General features: G+C 47.8%; 1 protein-coding gene across 2 annotated transcripts in view; it reads right to left on the reverse strand.

The window, feature by feature from the left end:
- Positions 1 to 4,767: 4,767 nt before the first annotated feature.
- Positions 4,768 to 18,589, reverse strand: part of TOPBP1 (DNA topoisomerase II binding protein 1) — a 1,370,800-nt gene continuing 1,356,978 nt past the window's right edge. For both annotated transcript variants that reach the window (XM_069648712.1, XM_069648711.1), the window contains exon 28: positions 4,768 to 5,064. In XM_069648712.1, the coding sequence (XP_069504813.1) occupies positions 4,921 to 5,064 (144 nt within the window). In that variant the 3' untranslated portion in view covers positions 4,768 to 4,920. The remainder of the gene's footprint in view (positions 5,065 to 18,589) is intronic.

Here is an 18,589-nt window from a genome sequence, read left to right on the forward strand (position 1 = left end):
AATGTTGAAAAAGTTTTTTTACCGAAAAGGTCAGCGCCCTAAAATACCTTGATAATAATCTTTGTTGTCCCAACAGAAGAGCCTGAATTATAGATTTTGTGCCTGGGAAGCTCTTCAGTGATTGGCTTCATTCCTCTTCTTCTGATTGGGGTACACGCTGTTAAATCCTGAAAGAGAAGTAAAGCAAAATCTCAAAAACATACTGGACCCTGCTGTGAAGCAGCTGCATGAATGCACTGCTTTGTTCTGTAAAAATGTACTCTAGTTAAGCTATCTAGGATAAAGCCCTTTTACTGCTGGGACTTGGAGTACAGTACACTCAATGCATGTATTCCGTGTATGGTCAGGATCCTGAAGGATATCATTAAAGAGTTCCCTCTTCTTCTAACTGGCCTGCATTTAAGGAGGTCAGAAAACAGAATATCCTAAAATGATTACACCTAGAGCAGTTTTCAGCTTCATCCTGCATGTCCTCAAACTCAGAGAGTCTGTGTTTGATCACTCGGTTATCATGCAAAGCCTGGTGATAGGATAGGTACAGGGTGTATGTGTAAAACATAGTAAACGGGGAGTGACAGTTATGGGGTGCGCTCAATTTCTCCAAAATATGAGTAGTCCAATGCAGCAACCAACAGTTAATAGCATGAAGTGGAGTTTGTGCAGTTGGGATGCGCAGAGGACTCAGTATTCAAATGGTCAGATCCTCAATAGTAAAATGAGAGCTCAAATATCCTTGAATAAGCAAGAAGTCCAATAATGTGGAAAGTGATTTATTGCGGTCACAGACTGGGTATATTCAGGGCTGCCCTTATTGCATTATTTTGCACGGCTTGGAGTTTGCCAATATTTCTACTGTTAGATCCAGCGAAGAGTGAATTGCAATAGCCAATTCTGGATAAGATCAGTGCTCTGGCCGGCGTGATGCAGTTGTCTGTGGAGAGAAATGGTCTGCTGGCTCTGATAAGTTTGGATGTGTATGCTGCAGATGAGACAAGAGCGTTGACCCGTCTAGTGAGAATGAGCGTGTAGTCAATATAGACCCCCTAATGTTTTTATTTCCTTGGCAACGCTGATGGGGTTGCTGTCGATGTTAAAGGATTTGTAGGGTTGTGGAAGGTTATTTAATTTGGATTTACTCCCAATGATAATTAACTCAGTTTTCCCATCATTGAGACATCATTCATTTTGTGCCATCCAGGGCGGATGGTTAGGTAAATTTCTGTGCAAATTTTAGAGCCGGTATCTTAGCATCCTGTGATTGGCAAGAGTATCAAGGAATGGTGATACTTTGGGAAGGAAGGGCATTGGGCATGGGAAGGGATGAGGTCTAGTACACCATAGTCGGGCGAGGCCATTCCCCACCTGGGTGAATGCACCTGCTGTGCAGGGCAGAACCACCGGTCTGACGAGATTGATGAGGGGGTGAGCTGCTGAGATAGGGTCCGTGTGGACTGGCTAAATGGCAGTACAGTGTTGATTAGTACTGCTCTAGGTGTATGGGTTATAACGCAGGTTCTGAGTTCCAATGGCTTTACTTCTGAGGCCTTAAGTTGGAGCTAGTATGCTGATATGTTTCCTAAGTAAGAGGTCTGACTGATTTAGACAACGATCAAACAATACTAGGAGTTATCACAATGTCTGGCGGTATCCAAGGCAATCAGAGAAATTGGCATAATCAGGCAGTAGTTGGAAATGTTTGGCTGCTTTTATGCACAGCAGTTACTAGGCTGGAATCAGGGTCATAGTAAAAGAGAGTGAAAGCACATAGTAAAACTTCTTTTTTATGGCAGCGTACAATGGCGGGGGGGGGGGGGTGCCAAACAAGTGGCGCATCAATACATAGAACCAGTTCGGTAATATTTGTACCATCAATCAGATTAGGCTAGTCTAGAAATTATTAGGTATATCGAGCTACTGTGGCGATAAGGTTGCAGGGCTAAGCTGAGGGCGATGTCAAGGGAAAAAACACATTACATTTTAAAATGCACAGGTACAGCAACATAATGCACAGTTGAGGCAGTAGATGTATGATACTGAACATCGTCAGGTTAGAGTATGCTGGCAATTGCAAAGGGGGACTGATTGCTTTTCATAGAAAACAACTGCAATGTAGTATCTCAGCGAGGATATCGGTAAAGTCAAGACAGGAACACGTGTGAGGACCAAGGTGCTACAAGAAGGTGCCTTGGCCGTATAAGTACAGTGTTGATCTCCTCATCGGGTACTGTGTCAATTGGGATCCGATTAGATGGTGCAGCAGTATGCATCAACAGTAAGACAGACACAACTGACCACAGTTGAAGGGTGTTTATTGTACTTCAAGAAAAGGTAGCGCCTATCTAAACCTAAATCTACAGATGGGAGCAAGCTACGATCATCAAATAATAACCCAGTTCTAGAGGTGTCTTTGTCAAAATAAAATTACCTAGACTAAAAAGCCTATTGCCATTTCTTACCTCTAAATACAAATAGTGTGGGAATTAATGTTATGAAAAAGAAAGAGGTATTCAAAATAGTATGTCAGGTTTTCCCTTCCCCGCGTATTTAGCACGGGATAAGGCGGTTCACTCGAGCATAGCAGAGTCTCTGGCTTTTGTTATCATGAGGTTACAGTTCACTCATCAGCATCAGGGCCTCCGGAGCGTAAGTCTCCTTGCTTCTCAAAGGTTTCTTCACTGAAAGGGCCTGATGCAACCAAATAGCCAACAAGTTCTTTTCCCTTCTAGATTTTCACAAGTATTCACATCGGGTGATTCATTATCCACCACGGAACCCGCTCAACCGGGCTCAGATGCAATTAGCATAAAGTTCCTAAGGGAACTGCACAGGTTTCTGCCTAACAGGTACACATGGGTGGACCGTGTCCCCACCATTTTTTCACGAAACCCCACACTTTTTTCAGAGGGCACCTTGATATGCTAATTTCTGGTGATGCCACATTCAATTGGTATGTTAATGAGTCCTCCCACTTTATTTTTCAGGACTTGACCCCTGATTGTTTTGTCATCATTGAAAAGACTGGAGGGCTGTATCTATATGTCTACCCACTATACCATTGAGGTAGAGGAACAGAGCACCCCAGCCAAGGCTCTAAATTCTTAGAAAGTATGGGCAACCAAGGATGAGACTCAAGGGAGGTGATGCAGGCTGGTTCTTTGGTAATGTGAGAACCCTCCCATAGATCCCCTAGCTTACCCCTATACATTTCTTTTATTTTTTATACACTTTACCCCCCCCCCCACCATATATATATGCAGAAAATTGGGGGTCGAACTTTTGGTATTTGGTCGTTTTGTATAATACCAACAAAGACAGGTTTCCGGTATCCTTACCATCAGGTGTAGTTCTGCCAGTTTCAAAAATAGTTCAATTCAAAAAGGATGTCCCTTGGCACCTTCCAAGTTGGGCTCTTGCACCAAGTCAATAAGGTTCAAAATGTCTCTGGGTCTCTTGGGGGTCCCTTCCCCAGGCTTTAACCCTTTCAGTTCCAAACAATAATACACAGTTCTTGTTGGGTCCCTCAGGGTTCCCTTCCCCAAGTTTAGGCCTCTCGTCACAAAGTTCAACAATGTCTCTGGTGGGCCTTAAAGGGTTCTCTTCCCCAAGCCTAGGCACCTCTGATCTCACACAAAAGTTCACCTTGTCAGGATGCACCATTTTAATGCACAGTTCTTTCCATGGAGTAGTGTCAGACTTTCGAAAACGCTGGGCTTTGGCTCCTCCCCTGCGTGACCACTCTGCCTTCTGACCCCTCTTTTTGTACTCTGCATCTTCCATATGACACCCCCGCCCCCCCCCGTGTCCTTTCCACTCTGGTTTGGCTTCTCTTTACCTTTTGCTGTGCAGACCTGCAGTCTCTTCTCACTGTACTGTGCCTCTTGCAAACTCCTCTTGGCTTTATAATGCCCCTGGGCACACACTGTTCCTTTGGCTGTGCACCCTTACACCCTTGCACCTTCCTTTCTCCTCATCGTGCCTCTTGCACTTCCTTTTCAACCTTCGAGTTGCTTGTACCCTGTTTTCCTGCTTTCGGTTCGCTCGCACCCTCGGTTTGCTTTCTCCTGCTCTTAATTTCGCTTTTCAGGCTGTCTGGTCACTCACATCCTCTTTTCTGTTTTCGGGTCACTTGCTCCCTCTCTTTGCTTTCTTTTGCTCACTTTTCAGTCTGTCGGGTCGCTTGCACCCACTTTCCTGTTTTGGGACGCTTGCAACCCCTCATTGCGTTCTCTTGCTTCACTTGTGCACTCTGCTTTTCCTTTTGCTTTCCACGCCACTTTCTGCTTTAAAGTCTCTGATCCCGCTCCAGCCATCCGCACGCCACTGAGTTTCTCTTCACTCGTGTTACGAGACTCACGCAGACGGTGCAGCGCTGGTGAGCAGCTTCCAAGGATATGGCAGTCGAGGTCAGGGTCTCACCACCTGCCCCTCAGACACTCCATTACTACTCTACCTTTTAATTTCTGCAATCCTTTTCCCTTGACCCACTGCTTTTCCTGCTCCTTTTTTTCTTCTGGTTAATTCAACAGAAATTCACATTAAATTAAAAGCGAAATGTCCCACAACGAGTCAAAGTAGACCTTCATGATACATGGTAATTCCTATTTATAGTTTATAAACACATCAAACCTCATGTATTCAATAGTTACTGGAGAAATTCTATCATGTCAAAGCACAAGTGTTTGCTTCCGTTTCCATAAAAGGTGTGTATTTTATTACATTAGAAATGTTACCCAATTAACAGTTGATACAATACAAATACTCAATGACTCAATAGTTAAAATATTTTATTAAAAAAGAATAAAACTATTCCAATTGAATAAAAAACCACTTTAATTCCACTGTTTAAACAATAATAATTTAGCTAAATATACAAGCTTATAAATTATTTTATTATTCACAAGTTAGATGTTCGTGTTCCTCTCAGTGCATTCTGGACCTCTTTATTTCATGCGTTTCTCCAGAGGTCTTTCTCTTTCGGGATGTTACATCTTCACCCACCCTACTATTCTGAAGCGAAGACACTGCTTCCGGTAGACAGTAAGAATACATTGGAGGAGGCGGTTCCTTAAATAAATGCAGATATTGAAATTAATAAGAGAAGTTTCAGATTAACAAACAAACCAGTGAGTTCCTATTTCACTCTTTAAGCAGATAGGGAATGAACTGACTGAATTATCCTTTGGTAAGGATTATACATGAATTTACCAATTCCAAACACAATGTTGCAGTACAATACATAGGGCAGAGAATGTATTTCGCGATACAAGCAGTTACCTGCCACTTTCTTAATCAAACCCGTTGGATTGGAAGGGTCCTCATGCAGTCAATAGAAATTTAAAGTTGCATTTCTGACAGCAAAAAAAATGTCATCGCAAAACGAGTTGCTTTGTAGCTTACATTGCATAGGGCACTAATGACTAGTTTCAATATCTGAATAAACCTGGACACTATGGTAGTGTTAAGCTTGGAAACGTCTGCCTCTGCACAATATTGTTTGTTTGTTGCTTTATTTATTTCTATAGCACACCGAACCCTGGGGTATCTGGGCGCATTAGAGGAAATTACACTTGTTACAGAAAATAGGCATGGAGCCAGTTACAAATTGCAGTGAAGTACATTGAGAGCAGGTACATTGCCAGAAGCAAGGATTACATAGGGCATGGGAACAGTTATATATTTCATGCAGTAAGAACAAGTAATTTGAGGCTGTGGATAAGGGCCTAGGGATAAAGGCATAGAACATGATGCCGGGGAGGTAGTGTAAGCAAAATGTAGTACACAGAGAGAGGCCTTAGGGGTGTTGGGCGCTTGATGTCACAGTTAGTTCTTCATAGTTAGCCAGGTCATAGACTTTCTCTTGAAGTTGGTGAAGGACTTGGTCAACCTGAGGGTGGGTGGGAGTGTGTTCCATAGCTGGGCCGCTATAACAGGGAAACTACTCCCCCGCTGACTTTTTAAATTCATATCTAGGGACTACCAGGCAGGATGTGTTGGCCGACCTAGTGACCTGTCTTGAGGATCTAATGGTGAATTTCTCAGTTAGGTAAGGTGGGGCAGCTTGATTCAAGGATTTGAATGTAAGCGACATGGTTTGCAGCTCAATCTTATCCCTGATGGAGAGCCATGTGTGCCGTCTCCTTATTTCTGAAATGTGTTCTCTCCTTGGTATACTCGGAGCAGTCCTAAGTGCATTGTTTTGCAGGATTTGTAATTTGTAAAGCACACACTTACTGGTACCTAAGTAGAGTCCATTACAATAATCCAGTTCAGACAATAAGTGCTCTTGCTAAGGTAAGACAACTTTCTGTGGAAAGCAGCGGTTTGCAAGCCCATATCAGGTTGCCCATATAGGCTGTAGCTGATGCCGTAGCGTTAACTTGTTTGTGTACGTTTAAGGCGGAGTCAAAGTAAAATCCTAATGTTTTTACCTCTTTAGCCACACGGATGTTGTTCCCATCTATATTGAATGAGGCATAGTCTGTGTTGAGTTTATTCAGGTTGGCTGAGGAGCCTAGGAGCAGGAGCTCCGTTTTATTGTCATTCAAGCAGAGGCCATGGGTGGCCATCCATGCCTGAATGATCAGATTAAATTCTGGTCACTAGCCGTACATCAGAATCATAGTTGCCCGTTAAAGGGAGGAGGATATGGGTGTCATCTGCATAGTTAGTGTAGGCTACACCCATGAGGTCCAGATCATCGAATAAAGGCTTAGTGAAAATGTTGTACATTTTAGGAGACACTCTGCATGTGATGGGAATTGCTTCAGCCACTGCAGATGGTGAGAAGACTCTCATAGTCCTGTTATTTAGTAAGGATTCGATCCATGTGATTGCATTCTGAGAGAAATGGGCTGCTGTGGTAAGGTGGTTACACAAGATTCTGTGATTGAACAGGTCAAACGCAGCCGATAGGTTTAACAATAGTAGAAGTGCAATTTTACCTTTATCATTGAGTTAGTCAATCTGGCTTTTTAAGTCAATCAGCACTGTTTCGGTACTGTGTTGAGGTCTAAAGCCAGATTGCCATATCCCCAAGAGCTGATAGGCCTCCAAGTAGTCTTGGATTTGCACGTATGCGACCCTGTCCAGGATCTTCAGCAAGAACGGGACAGTGGCGATAGGCCTGTAATTTGTAGGAATTGTAGGGTCCAGCGATTGTTTTTTAAGGAGTGGTAATACCCACGATTCCTTTAGGTTACTAGGTACAATACCTGAGGTGAATGAGGCATTAATTAGTTTAGTTATGAATGGGGCCAGGTCTCTGCCGGCATATTTAATGATTTGGGGCGAGCAGCAATCTCCTTAGCACCTTGAAGGCTTAAGGGATGCAATGATTTTTTGTACCTCCGGGACAGACACTTTAGAAAATGTGAAACCTTGGGAAGGTTTAGGAGATGGCTTTTGGGTATGGTGTGTCTTATCTAAGTTTGTTAGGTTTCGACGTTTGTCAGCAATTTTAGTTTGCAGAGTAGCTATTTTATTGGTGAGAGCATTCTGCATGTTGGTACACCAGAGTTTGACTTTAAGGTGCGGATCTACAGGCGGATTAGGCGTCTCCATTTCTCTAAGGATGATGAAAAGCTCTTTCGTGCTAGAGCTAGCTTGGTTTTTTTCTGTTATAAATCTCGCGTTTAGTTCCAAGTATTATTGTATTATTATAGAATATTGTGGGGAAGAGGCGAATACATTGTAATTAAGTTCTAAATATGAATAGGCACGTTGTTCTCTCAGCCCTTCAATCTTTATCATTTACATTTTGATTAGACGATTACTTGAAATGCACAAGTATATTTTTCTAACGTTGCAACTTATTATTTTAGAAATATATTTAATATGTAATGTGCCCATCTGCCCCTAGGGAAGGGGCAAAACAAAAAAATGAAAAGAAGCTATGGTGGGGTTGTTGTGGACCGACTAGACCACAAGGGACCTTTGGAGAGATGGGTGCCCAAGGTCAGGGACATGACTCCCTACCATCCTGGAGCTCTGGCTGGGTTGCATTACAGCTTCTCCCTCTGGCAAAGGACGGGGAGTGTGCCGGGCCTCCCTGGAACCACTGCTGGGCTTGGGGACATTCATCCCACATGGGAGTCAGCTGCCCAAGGCCAGAGAAATAATCTGTAACCCAGTCCAGCCAGAGGTGCAGCCCAGGCTTGCGGATGATCAACCCACATGGGAGACAGCCGCCCAAGGCCCAGGACATCACCCCTGACAAACCCTGGAGTGCCGGCTGGGCTACGTTACAAAATCTCCTTCGGGGAAATGCACAAGTATGTTTTTCCAATTTTGCAACTTATTATTTTAGAAGAACAAGTTACTCTCTTACCTGGTAACGTTCTTTCGATGGGATGGTCCGACGACGTATTCCATATCTATGACAGGTAATCACCACAGCTGTGCTGCTTTGGAAAATTTTCGGTGTCTGCGTCCTGCGTCAATGACGTTGATACGCTGTCCTCGAGGGCCTCCATCGAGCCGACGTCACCGGAAGTTATAAGTAGGACGCACAACGCCCATAGCCTCAGTTGTAGTTTTTTCCCCAGAACGTGTGGCACCAATCTTCTGCCAGTATAACCACAGAAAGCCTTGCGGAAACGTAAGCTGCAATCGCATAAGAAATTCTGTAGCGGGGCAGATAGGGAGGGAGGGAGCGATATGGAATACGTCGTCGGACCATCCCATCAAAAGAATGCTACCAGGTAAGAGAGTAACTTGTTCTTCGAGGGGATTGGGTCCTCCGACATATTCCATATCTATGACAGACTCCCAAAGCAGTATCAACGTATGGAGGAGGGAAAAAGAATATAGAAATTTAGAATGCCCAATCAAATTGCAGAGTAAAGGATCGCCTTGCCAATGGCCAGATCCTGCCCATGGATAGAATCTAGGTAGTAGTGTCTTACAAAAGTATGGACCGAAGCCCAAGTGGCTGCTTCACAGATGTTACGAATAGGAACACCCCTCTGCAGGGCAGTAGAGGCAGCCATACCCCTAGTAGAATGGGCCCGTAAGCCTACCGGAGTGTCCTTACCCGCCAAGCGGTAACATTCAGAAATTGCCAAGATAATCCATCTAGACAAAGTCTGCTTATTAACAGCTGGTCCCAAACGCCTTCCAGCGTAACCAATAAAGAGCTGATCGTCCACTCTGACCCGGGACATGCGTGAAGTGTAGAAACTTAAAGCTCTCCTAGGATCCAACCTATGGAGCCTCTCCTCGTCCTTACCAGGATGCGGAGGAGGATAGAATGCCGCAAGAATGATCTTCTGGCTGAAATGAAATTCTGAAGCAACTTTCGGAAGAAACGAAGGACGGACTCTAAGGCCAACCCTGTCCTTATGAAACACCGTGAAGGGTGGCTTAACAGAAAGAGCCTGCAACTCACTCACTCTGCGAGCGGAAGTAACCGCAACTAAAAATACAGTTTTAAGGGTTAACAGTCTCAAAGGACAGGAATGTAAAGGCTCAAATGGAGCACCCATAAGGAATTTTAGAACAAGGTTCAAATCCCAACCGGGCACCTGGAAAGGTGACGGTGGAAACACATTAGTGAGCCCTTTTAAAAACGGAGAAATTAAAGGAATTTTGAAATAAGAACACTCCTTAGACGAGCGCTTAAATATGGACAGCGCCGCCAGTTAACCTTTAATGGTACCCACTTGCAGGCCCTTGTGGGCTAAAGAAAGCAAAACAGACAGAACCACAGGAATGTCGCATGAAAAAGGATCCACATTCTTAACCCTGTACCAGTCGCAGAACTTTCTCCAACGGCAACGGTACAGGGATTTTTGTTGCCGGCCGTCTGGCCGAAAGCAACACCTCCATCACGTCTTCAGGGAGGTCCCAATCCTTATACCTCAACCTTTCAGAAGCCAAGCGTGAATGTTGAGGGATCGGACCTCTGGATGGAGAACCTGACCCCCCCTTCCGTGAGAGCAGATCGTCTCGGTAGGGAAGACGATGTGGAGGGCAGATGGACAAGTCGAGAAGGTCCGGGTACCACGTTCTCCGGGCCCATGCCGGAGCAATGAGGATCATCCGGGAACCGAACCTCTGTAACCTCTGCAGCACTTGCGGGATGACAGGGACTGGTGGAAACGCGTACAGCAGTGGAAAGGACCAGTCCACTACGAACGCGTCCCCCTAAGGCTCCTCTTGGAGGCAATTCCTGCGAGCAGAACCGTTCGCACTTCCGGTTTACACTGGAGGCGAAGAGATTCACTTGTGGGGTCCCCCAAAGGGCAAAGATCTCCAGGAGAATCTCCTGAGCCAGCTCCCACTCGTGAGAGATCGCGCTCTGCCTGCTCAGAGTGTCTGCCGTCTTGTTTTCGTCTCCGGCCAGATGAACTGCCGAGATCGAAATTTCCTGCTGGCTGGCTCAGAACCAGAGCTGCATCTCCTCCCTGCACAGAGGAAGTGACCCTGCCCCCCCCCCCTTTTTGTTGAGGTAGTGCATGGCCACTGTGCTGTCTGTCAGAATCAGGACATTCTTCCCTCGCATAGTCGGCAGAAAAGCCTTCAGGGCAAGCCTGACGACCCTCAGCTCCAACAGATTGATATGGAGTCTGGACTCCGACAGAGACCAACGACCGCTGACTGTCAACTCGTTGGCATGAGCTCCCCATCCCGTGAGGGATGCGTCCGTCACGATCGTCACCTCCGGCCATGGTAGCCAAAATGGAGCCCCCTTCACAAGATTGCCTTCAACGGGCCACCAAAGAAGGTCCTGGGCGACCGAGGGCGGCACCTGAATGGGGTCCGACATCCTGCCGGACGATTGCGACCACTGCATCTTGAGAGCCCATTGCAGAGATCTCATCCGCAACGTGGCCTCTGGCACCAGAAGAATGCAGGATGCCATGAGGCCGAGCAACCTCAAGAACTCAAACGCTGGGAGACTCTGGGCATGTTGAAACTTGTGCACCATCTGCTGAATGTGATGAGCCCTCACCTGGGGAGGGAAACACTGCCCCAGGGATGTGTCGAGCACCGCTCTGATGTACTGGAGCCGCTGTGTTGGTGTCAAGTGGGACTTCTTTAAGTTGAGGGAGAAGCCCAGCTTGTGAAGGGAGTGGCAGGTGACGGACAGATGATCCAGGAATTGCTCGGGAGAGCGCGCCCGGATCAACCAATCATCCAGGTAGTGGTAGACGTGAATCCACGCTTTCCTGAAATATGCTGCCACTACCACCATGAGCTTGGTGAAAATCCTCAGGGCGGAGGTCAATCCGAACGGCAGGACCCGAAACTGAAAGTGCGAGTTGCCAACCGCAAACCCCAGGTACTTCTTGTGCTTGGGATGGATCGGCACATGAAAGTAAGCGTCCTTGAGGTCGAGGCATACCAACCAGTCCCTAAATTGAAGGGCCTGGAGGATTTAAGAGTAACCATCTTGAACTTGTCCTTTCTGAGGAGCTTATTCAAAGCACGCAAGTCCATGATGGGTCTCAATCCTCCGTCTTTCTTTGAAATCAAAAAATAAGGGGAATACCATCCCTTGTTCCTCTCTGCTACAGGCACCAGTTCTATGGCGCCTTCTTCCAGCAGGGCTTGTATTTCCTGCGCAAGGAGCGGATCCGGAATCTTCAAAGAGAGATTCCCTTGTGGATTGTCGTGAGGCCTCTGCCGGAAAGGAAGACAGTAGCCGTGGGCTATGATCTCCAGAACCCACACATCTGAAGTAATGGCACGCCATTCTACAAGATGCTGGGCCAGCCTTCCCCCAACCGGCGAACCATGGGACACGGCCTCATGAGCGGCTGCGGCATTGCCTGAGGGTAAAGAGGCAACTGCCCGAACGGCCTTGGCACCTCGAGTACCTTGCTTTTCACCTCTACTCCTACGGGGGCCCCTTTGACTTGCAGCTCCTCTCGATCTACTAAAGGATGAGTAATATCGAAAGGAACCTCCCCTCCATTGCTGTCCCCTAGGACAAAAAGGCAGAGGTTGGTGAACTGCAGCGCTCAACGACTTCGCTGCAGCTTTGGAGGTCTGCAACCTCTCAAGGCTCTCGTCAGCCTTGCTGCCAAAAAGATGTTCACCATCAAAGGGCATGTTGAGGAGCCGGCTTTGCACATCAGGAGCAAACCCTGACTTCCGCAACCACGCAAATTACTGAGTGTTACGGTGCTCGCTGCCATGGACCGGCTGACGCAATCCGCCATGTCCAGACCCGACTGAACGGATTCACACATGGCATCCTTGCCATCCTGAACAAGAGCAAGAAAGCCATCCTGTTCCTCCCCTTCGGGAATACGTTCAGCCGCCAAAGAGACACAGTTCCAAAGAGTATGAGTGAAACGTGCTAAGGCACACACACAGTTGGCTTCCTGTAAAGCCATACACCCTAAAGAAAACACTTTCTCCGCCCAGCCATCAAAACGCTTGTCATCCCTATAAGGAGGGATGGTGGGGTATGACGCCTGATTTGCCGGGGCCGTAGCCGCCTGCACCACCAAACTCTCCGGAGTGGGGGCGTAGTCAAGAAGCTGGGGTCGTGACTGGCTGGACGATATTTATTCGGAAAGGACTTGCTCACTGCTGGGAGACTCTCTGGCGCAGTCCAAGCCGCTGTCACTCTTCTCTGCAAGGCCATATGGAATGGCAGTACCGGGTCAGTTGGTGGACCTTGGTCAAGGATATCGGTCAGGTCATCCTGCAGAAAATCCAATGGTGGCACAGACCACCACAAATATTCTGTTACCCTCGACATAAGGTGCCGGTACGAGGACTCGGCGTGGGTGACAGGCTCAGACCTACCGAAGTCCACCTCCGGAGAGGTGTCCAAACAACTGGCGTCATGCAACGACTGACGCAGGTCTTCAAGCTGGCTATGACCAGACAAAATCTCGCCAGGTACCTCAGCAGGAACCAAACCTCCTTCCTCAGACCCTTCCTCCACCTCAGAAATATAATCCATAGGTTGGAATGGAGGCACAGAAAAAGGGACAAAGACATTTTTAGACTTGGCCAAAGCCTTTTTAGGGGGATCCACCGTGCCACGGGGAACCTCCGACAAAGCAGCCTCGAAAGGCGTCTATGGAATCGGCGTCGACGTCAAGCGTGGCGCCGACGGCTTCGACACAGTCCTCGAGGGCGGAGCCCCGAGCGTGTCCTTCGACAACCTGGGCGCCGATGGTGTTAGGGAGAATTCTCTGTTTAGGCTGAATTTCCTAACCTAGTGAGTCCCCCAGCAGCTTCGCTGGATTTTTGGGGTTTATTTTTTTCTCCTGCCAAGAGTGAGACTCTTTTACCCTCACTCTTGGGCATGATCCGAGTGTGTTTCTTTGAATCTAGATGTGTTTAATCGGCTATGGGGTCTTTTACTCCATAAGGCTTCACGTGTTTTTGTGGTGTGTTACACAGCACCCTCAGTGCAGTGACACAGGGGTGTCATAGTGACCCCCCAGTATAGACTCCATACCCTGGGACTGACTACTGTCTCCCAGGGCATGTAAAGTCACCATTGACTTTACTAGTCTTAAATTCTGAACAGAACCAGTACAAACCATCATATTGTGGACGTACTGGCTGGGGCAATTCAATTGCCCCGGTGTCTGTTAGTCGAGGGGGCACGTCTCCGTCCCCCCTGATCGAGTTTTGGCTGGTGGCAGTGGATACTACTTTTTATATTCAACCGCGAATATCACCTATGGGATTTCCCATTGTTTTAGGCTACTATCTTTATTTAATTATTTATGGTAGCCTCGAACATACCGCCGGTTTATTTAATTAATATTAATTCTCCGGTTGGTATTTTTTGCCGAAACTTGATTCTAAAATGGCGTTTGTGTTCTCTTCTGTGACTCCAACCCAAGTCGAGCCCTTTGTTCCACTTTTTTGGCGGGCTTCTCCACAGAAGCCCTCCAAAGTGGTGCCACTCTGTCTGGGGTACTTAGGAGGGGTGGAGGGGAATTTAGGCACCCTGGACTGAGTTGCCTAGGCAACTCAAGTCGCACTCCATCCTGATTGGCCCAAGTGGTGAGCCGGCCGGCCGGCTCACCACTTAGCATGTTTGAGTGACAGCTTGGCTGAGTGAATGGGGGTTTGCTGCATAAAAGCAGGGCTTTGGGGACTGGAACTTGAGAAGTCGCCACAGGACCCATGAATCCGACGAGGGAGAAGCTGAGCCGACCTGCCACGACACCACCACTGGTGGAGCCCTGCTGGACTGCCTCACCACTTTTCCCAACGACAGGGGCGATCTCCCGCCAGAGAGTCTTCTTCCTTTGACTGGTGGGGATAACCAGTTTCACCGTCTTTTCGCCTTCCCGACGTACCTCGTGGCCGCCTTGCCTGTGCCAAGCACCCCGGCAACCGGGATACCATGTTTTACCACGACCGCGAAACAAAGGTACCACCCTTAACCGGAAGACTCCGCGGCTGGTTTCTTCCCTGGTAGTGCAACGACCTTCATCTTTCCTCCAAGTCGAGATCTTCTCTTCCTCTGGACAACGATGCAACTTGCGCCCACTACCAGGAACAACTGCCACCGCTGGAGGATCCTTTCCACTTAAGGTACCATGTCCCGCCTGGCTTCCCTTGCTACCGACTGTACGGGGTAGATTTAGCCCCCGGCTTACGAACCTGGGTTAGCCTGGACACCCTGGCTAAACTTTCCTAAGCCTCTCTAAACTCTTTTTGAACCCTCTGCAAGACTTTCTAAGCCTAGCGTAACTGTGTGATCTTGGGCGCATTTGTGCTCTGCTCTCTCTAAGAGGGGGCCCAGCCTTTGGACTTTGGCTCACCAGTGACTTTTGCTCTTCTGCCTTGCTAACAGTGTTCCTGAATCTTAGAGTGGTGTACCTTTCCATATTCTGTCTTTTTCCCTCCTTTTCTCACAAACTTATCAGAGTGCAATCTAGTTAAGCGCTCACCTCTGTATGAAAATAAGTGGTGTTTCACTGTGATTTATCCGATAAGGGAAAAGGGGTGTATATATTACAATAGTAACTGTGTTTAGAACATTTTAAAATAAGAGTGCTGGAGTGTGTTTTTAAATAAATAATTATATACTTTGATACCAAAGCTCTGGTCAGTGTTTGCTTGTATTATTGTATCTGGGTACCTATTGTGTATACTTTGCATACTGCCTAACTCTTCTTGAGGGGAGTCTGACTGCTCAGCCACAGCTACCAGGTAAATCTGGGTGGTACAGACTGCTACCAAGTGGGTTTACTGCCAACACCTGTAGTCTTAAATCTTTTGCAGTGGTCCCTAAGGGAACTGCACAGGTTTCTGCCTAACAGATGGCATCGAAGGCTTCCTCAGAGGCGGAGCCTCGAGAGAGTCCCTCGACGACCTTGGCACCGAAGGCGTCGATGTCTTCGTAGACCTCACAGGCTCCGACTGTCTCGAGGGCGTCGAGGACCGGGACCTGGAGCGGGCATGTCTAGAGCGATCCGCCTTGTACGATCGAGACCTCGAAGGTGCTCGACGATCGCGCCGACCACCCAAGCCGAAGGCGTGCGGGTGGTGGCTCTAGCACGTTCACGGCCGGCGTCCTTCGACGGCGCGGACGGAACGGAGCCCTCATCACCTGCCGAAATGAATCCCATTCCGCAGGAGTGGAATGCTTGTTGGGACAAGCGACCTGCTGACGGGCGGAGTCCTTGGACGAGGAAGGCGACCGGTGACAGCGCTTCCGTGAGGGCTTCGAAGAGGCAGAGGAATGGCGGGACCTACTCCGGGACCGGGACCCCCACGGACCGACGACGATACGGAGAATCGCCCCTGGAATAGTCTGTCGAAAGCTCAGCAGATCTCGGCTTCCGGGGCTTGGCCACCCTACAAACAGAAAGCTTCTTACGCTCCCACAAGGCCTTCGACGTAAGCGACTGCCAGTCTACACAATCATCCGTGTCGTGGCCCTCACCGAGGCACCAGAGGCAGGCGTTGTGCGAATCTGTCAACGACATCTTGGACCTGCAATTCCGACACTTCTTAAAACCCGGCCGCGGGGTGAAAGAAGCCGAAGACGACATGGAAATCTTCACAACGAACAGGTTTGAAGAACCGAAAGAAAAGAACTCAGAAGAACCGAGGTGCCCCGAGATCTCGGCTACGGGCGTCCTGCGTCCTACTTATAAGATCCGGTGTATCGACGTCATCGAAGCAGGAGCCGACAATTTTCCGAAGCAGCACAGCTGTGGTGATTACCTGTCATAGATATGGAATACGTCGGAGGACCCAATCCCCTCGAAATATATTTAATATGTAATGTGCCCATCTGCCCCTAGGGAAGGGGCAAAACAAAAACAAAAAAATTAAAAGAAGCTTTGGTGGGGTTGTTGTGGGGGATGGTGGACCGACTAGACCACCAGGGACCTTTGTAATGGAAAGGGGGTGCCCCTCTCCCCCCAACCTCCCTGGGGGCAGATGGGCACACCACATGCGAGACGGGTGCCCATGGCCTGGTACATCAGCCCCGAACATCCTGGAGCTCTGGCTGGGCTGCGTTGCAGAATTTGCCTGTGGGAATTGATGGGGTCTCTGCGGGGCTCCCTGGGACGGCCTCTGCACTTGGGGATGGTCACCCCATATGGGAGATGGGAGCCCAAGGCCTGGGACATCACCCCCAACCATCCCTGAGCTCTGGCTGTGTTGCATTACACCTTTTCCCTCTGGGAAAGGACGGGGAGTCTTCCCAGGCTCCCTGGAACCACCACTGGACTTGAGGATAGTCAACTCACATGTGGGACAGCCACCCAAAATCAGGGACATTACCCCCGACCATTCATCCTGCAGCTCTGGCTAGGCAACATTACAAAATGTCCCTCTGGGAACAGATGGGGACCCTGCCAGGGCACCCTTGGACTCACTCCCTGGGACTGCCGTTGGACTTGTGGATGGTCCACACTTTCTTTTCCACCCAGGTAGGTGCACCCACACATGAGAAGCACAGTTTTCATCTGGACTCCTGTGGGAAGGTAGGACATGTGTTGTTGCCGGTGTGTTTCGGTGGTTTCGTGGTCGAAAATGTCTGAAAACTTTTTTTCCCCCCCTAAATGCTGGACTTTGCCGGGTCTTGTGGGTAATAAATTCTAGGGTGATTCGAGCAAGTCTGACCTCTGGATTCCCATGGGTGTCTTCTTTTCAGAAATGCAAGGGGTTCCCTGTTTTCCTTTATTGGCTCTGACCCCTACTAAGGGACGTTAACTTAGGCTTTAATGATCCTATGGACAAAAACGCAATGGATATAGCTAATACCATCAACGCACTAGGCTTGTCTCAACAAACCCACCAATTTGAAGGGGAGAATATTGGATTGGATAGAGGACTATAACTACTGCTACTATCTCATCCATCCTGCCTCTACCCTGGACTGACCACTCACTGGTGTCCTTTAATTTATCTACCACCAGACCCACTCCTACGGCCCCTCTACTAGCGCCTCCATGTTTAACCAGAAACAAAAAGAGCATCACAGTAGACAAAGTTATCCCCGCTATCCTACCCACTCTAAATGCACTGCCAGAAAATCTAGATCCCAGTAATCTAGTCCATGAATTCAACAATATCATGCTCACTACTATGGACAAAATCGCCACTCTTAAACTCAGATCAGGTAAACCCAAAGCCCCTTTAAACAAATGGTTTACGCCACAACTTAGAGACCTACGCCGCCTGAAAAGAAAAGTGAAACCAATTGGAGATTATGCCCCTCCAATGACAACAAAGCCAAATGAACTTCCCTCTCTCCTCACATTATAAGAATGAAGTCTGCTTGGCAAAATGTAATTCTTATGACGAACGCATTGCCAAATCTAACTCCAGCATGAAGGAACTCTTTTCCATATTAAAAGAACTAGAGTCACCAATAGCCACACCTGATATTTGCACTAAGGATAAGTCGTGGTGTGCAGACATCCAACCGGCTTCATCAAATAAAATTAACATGCTCCAAAATAAAATACAGCAAAAGAAAGAAATGCTGAATCTACAGCACCTGCCCAATATCCCGCCGCCCAGTGTCCCACCCACGGCACACAACAATACATTTCACTTTACTAAAATGTCTACCCTGGCAGTAGAAAAAATTATCTTTTTGCTTAAACCCTCCAATTGCAAAGGGGATATCTGCCCAGCACAGTTAATAAAAGACACTGCCAGAGACTTATCTCCTTTCATCTTCAAATTGATTAATACCTCCTTTGCCTCAGGCACCATCCGTGCTAACCTAAAACATTCTTGGGTGCTCCCACTCCTCAAGAAACAAACATTAGATCCTCTCGTCCCCACCAACTACCGCCCCATTACCACGGTGCCTTTCCTACTTAAAATACTGGATAAATCCGCTTATATCCAGATTCAAAAACACCTACTAGAACTGCATAAACTCCTAGGAACTAGAAAATCTTGCTTTCGCCCACTACACGGGACGGAAACTGCTTTCCTTGATTTAAAAACCCAAATTGACGAGCTGAGAGACAAAGGGAAGACAACACTTCTGCTCCTACTTGATCTCTCAGCTGCATTCGATCTCGAGGACCACAAGGTCCTCTGTAGACACCTGGACTCAGCCGCACACTTCTCCTCTGAGGCTATCAGATGGATCGAGTCCTTCCTGAGCGAGAGAACCATGAGAGTA

Source organism: Ambystoma mexicanum, chromosome 2q (genome assembly GCF_040938575.1).
Source record: "Ambystoma mexicanum isolate Mex_15411 chromosome 2q, UKY_AmexF1_1, whole genome shotgun sequence".
In the NCBI taxonomy this organism is placed as follows: Eukaryota; Metazoa; Chordata; class Amphibia; order Caudata; family Ambystomatidae; genus Ambystoma; species Ambystoma mexicanum.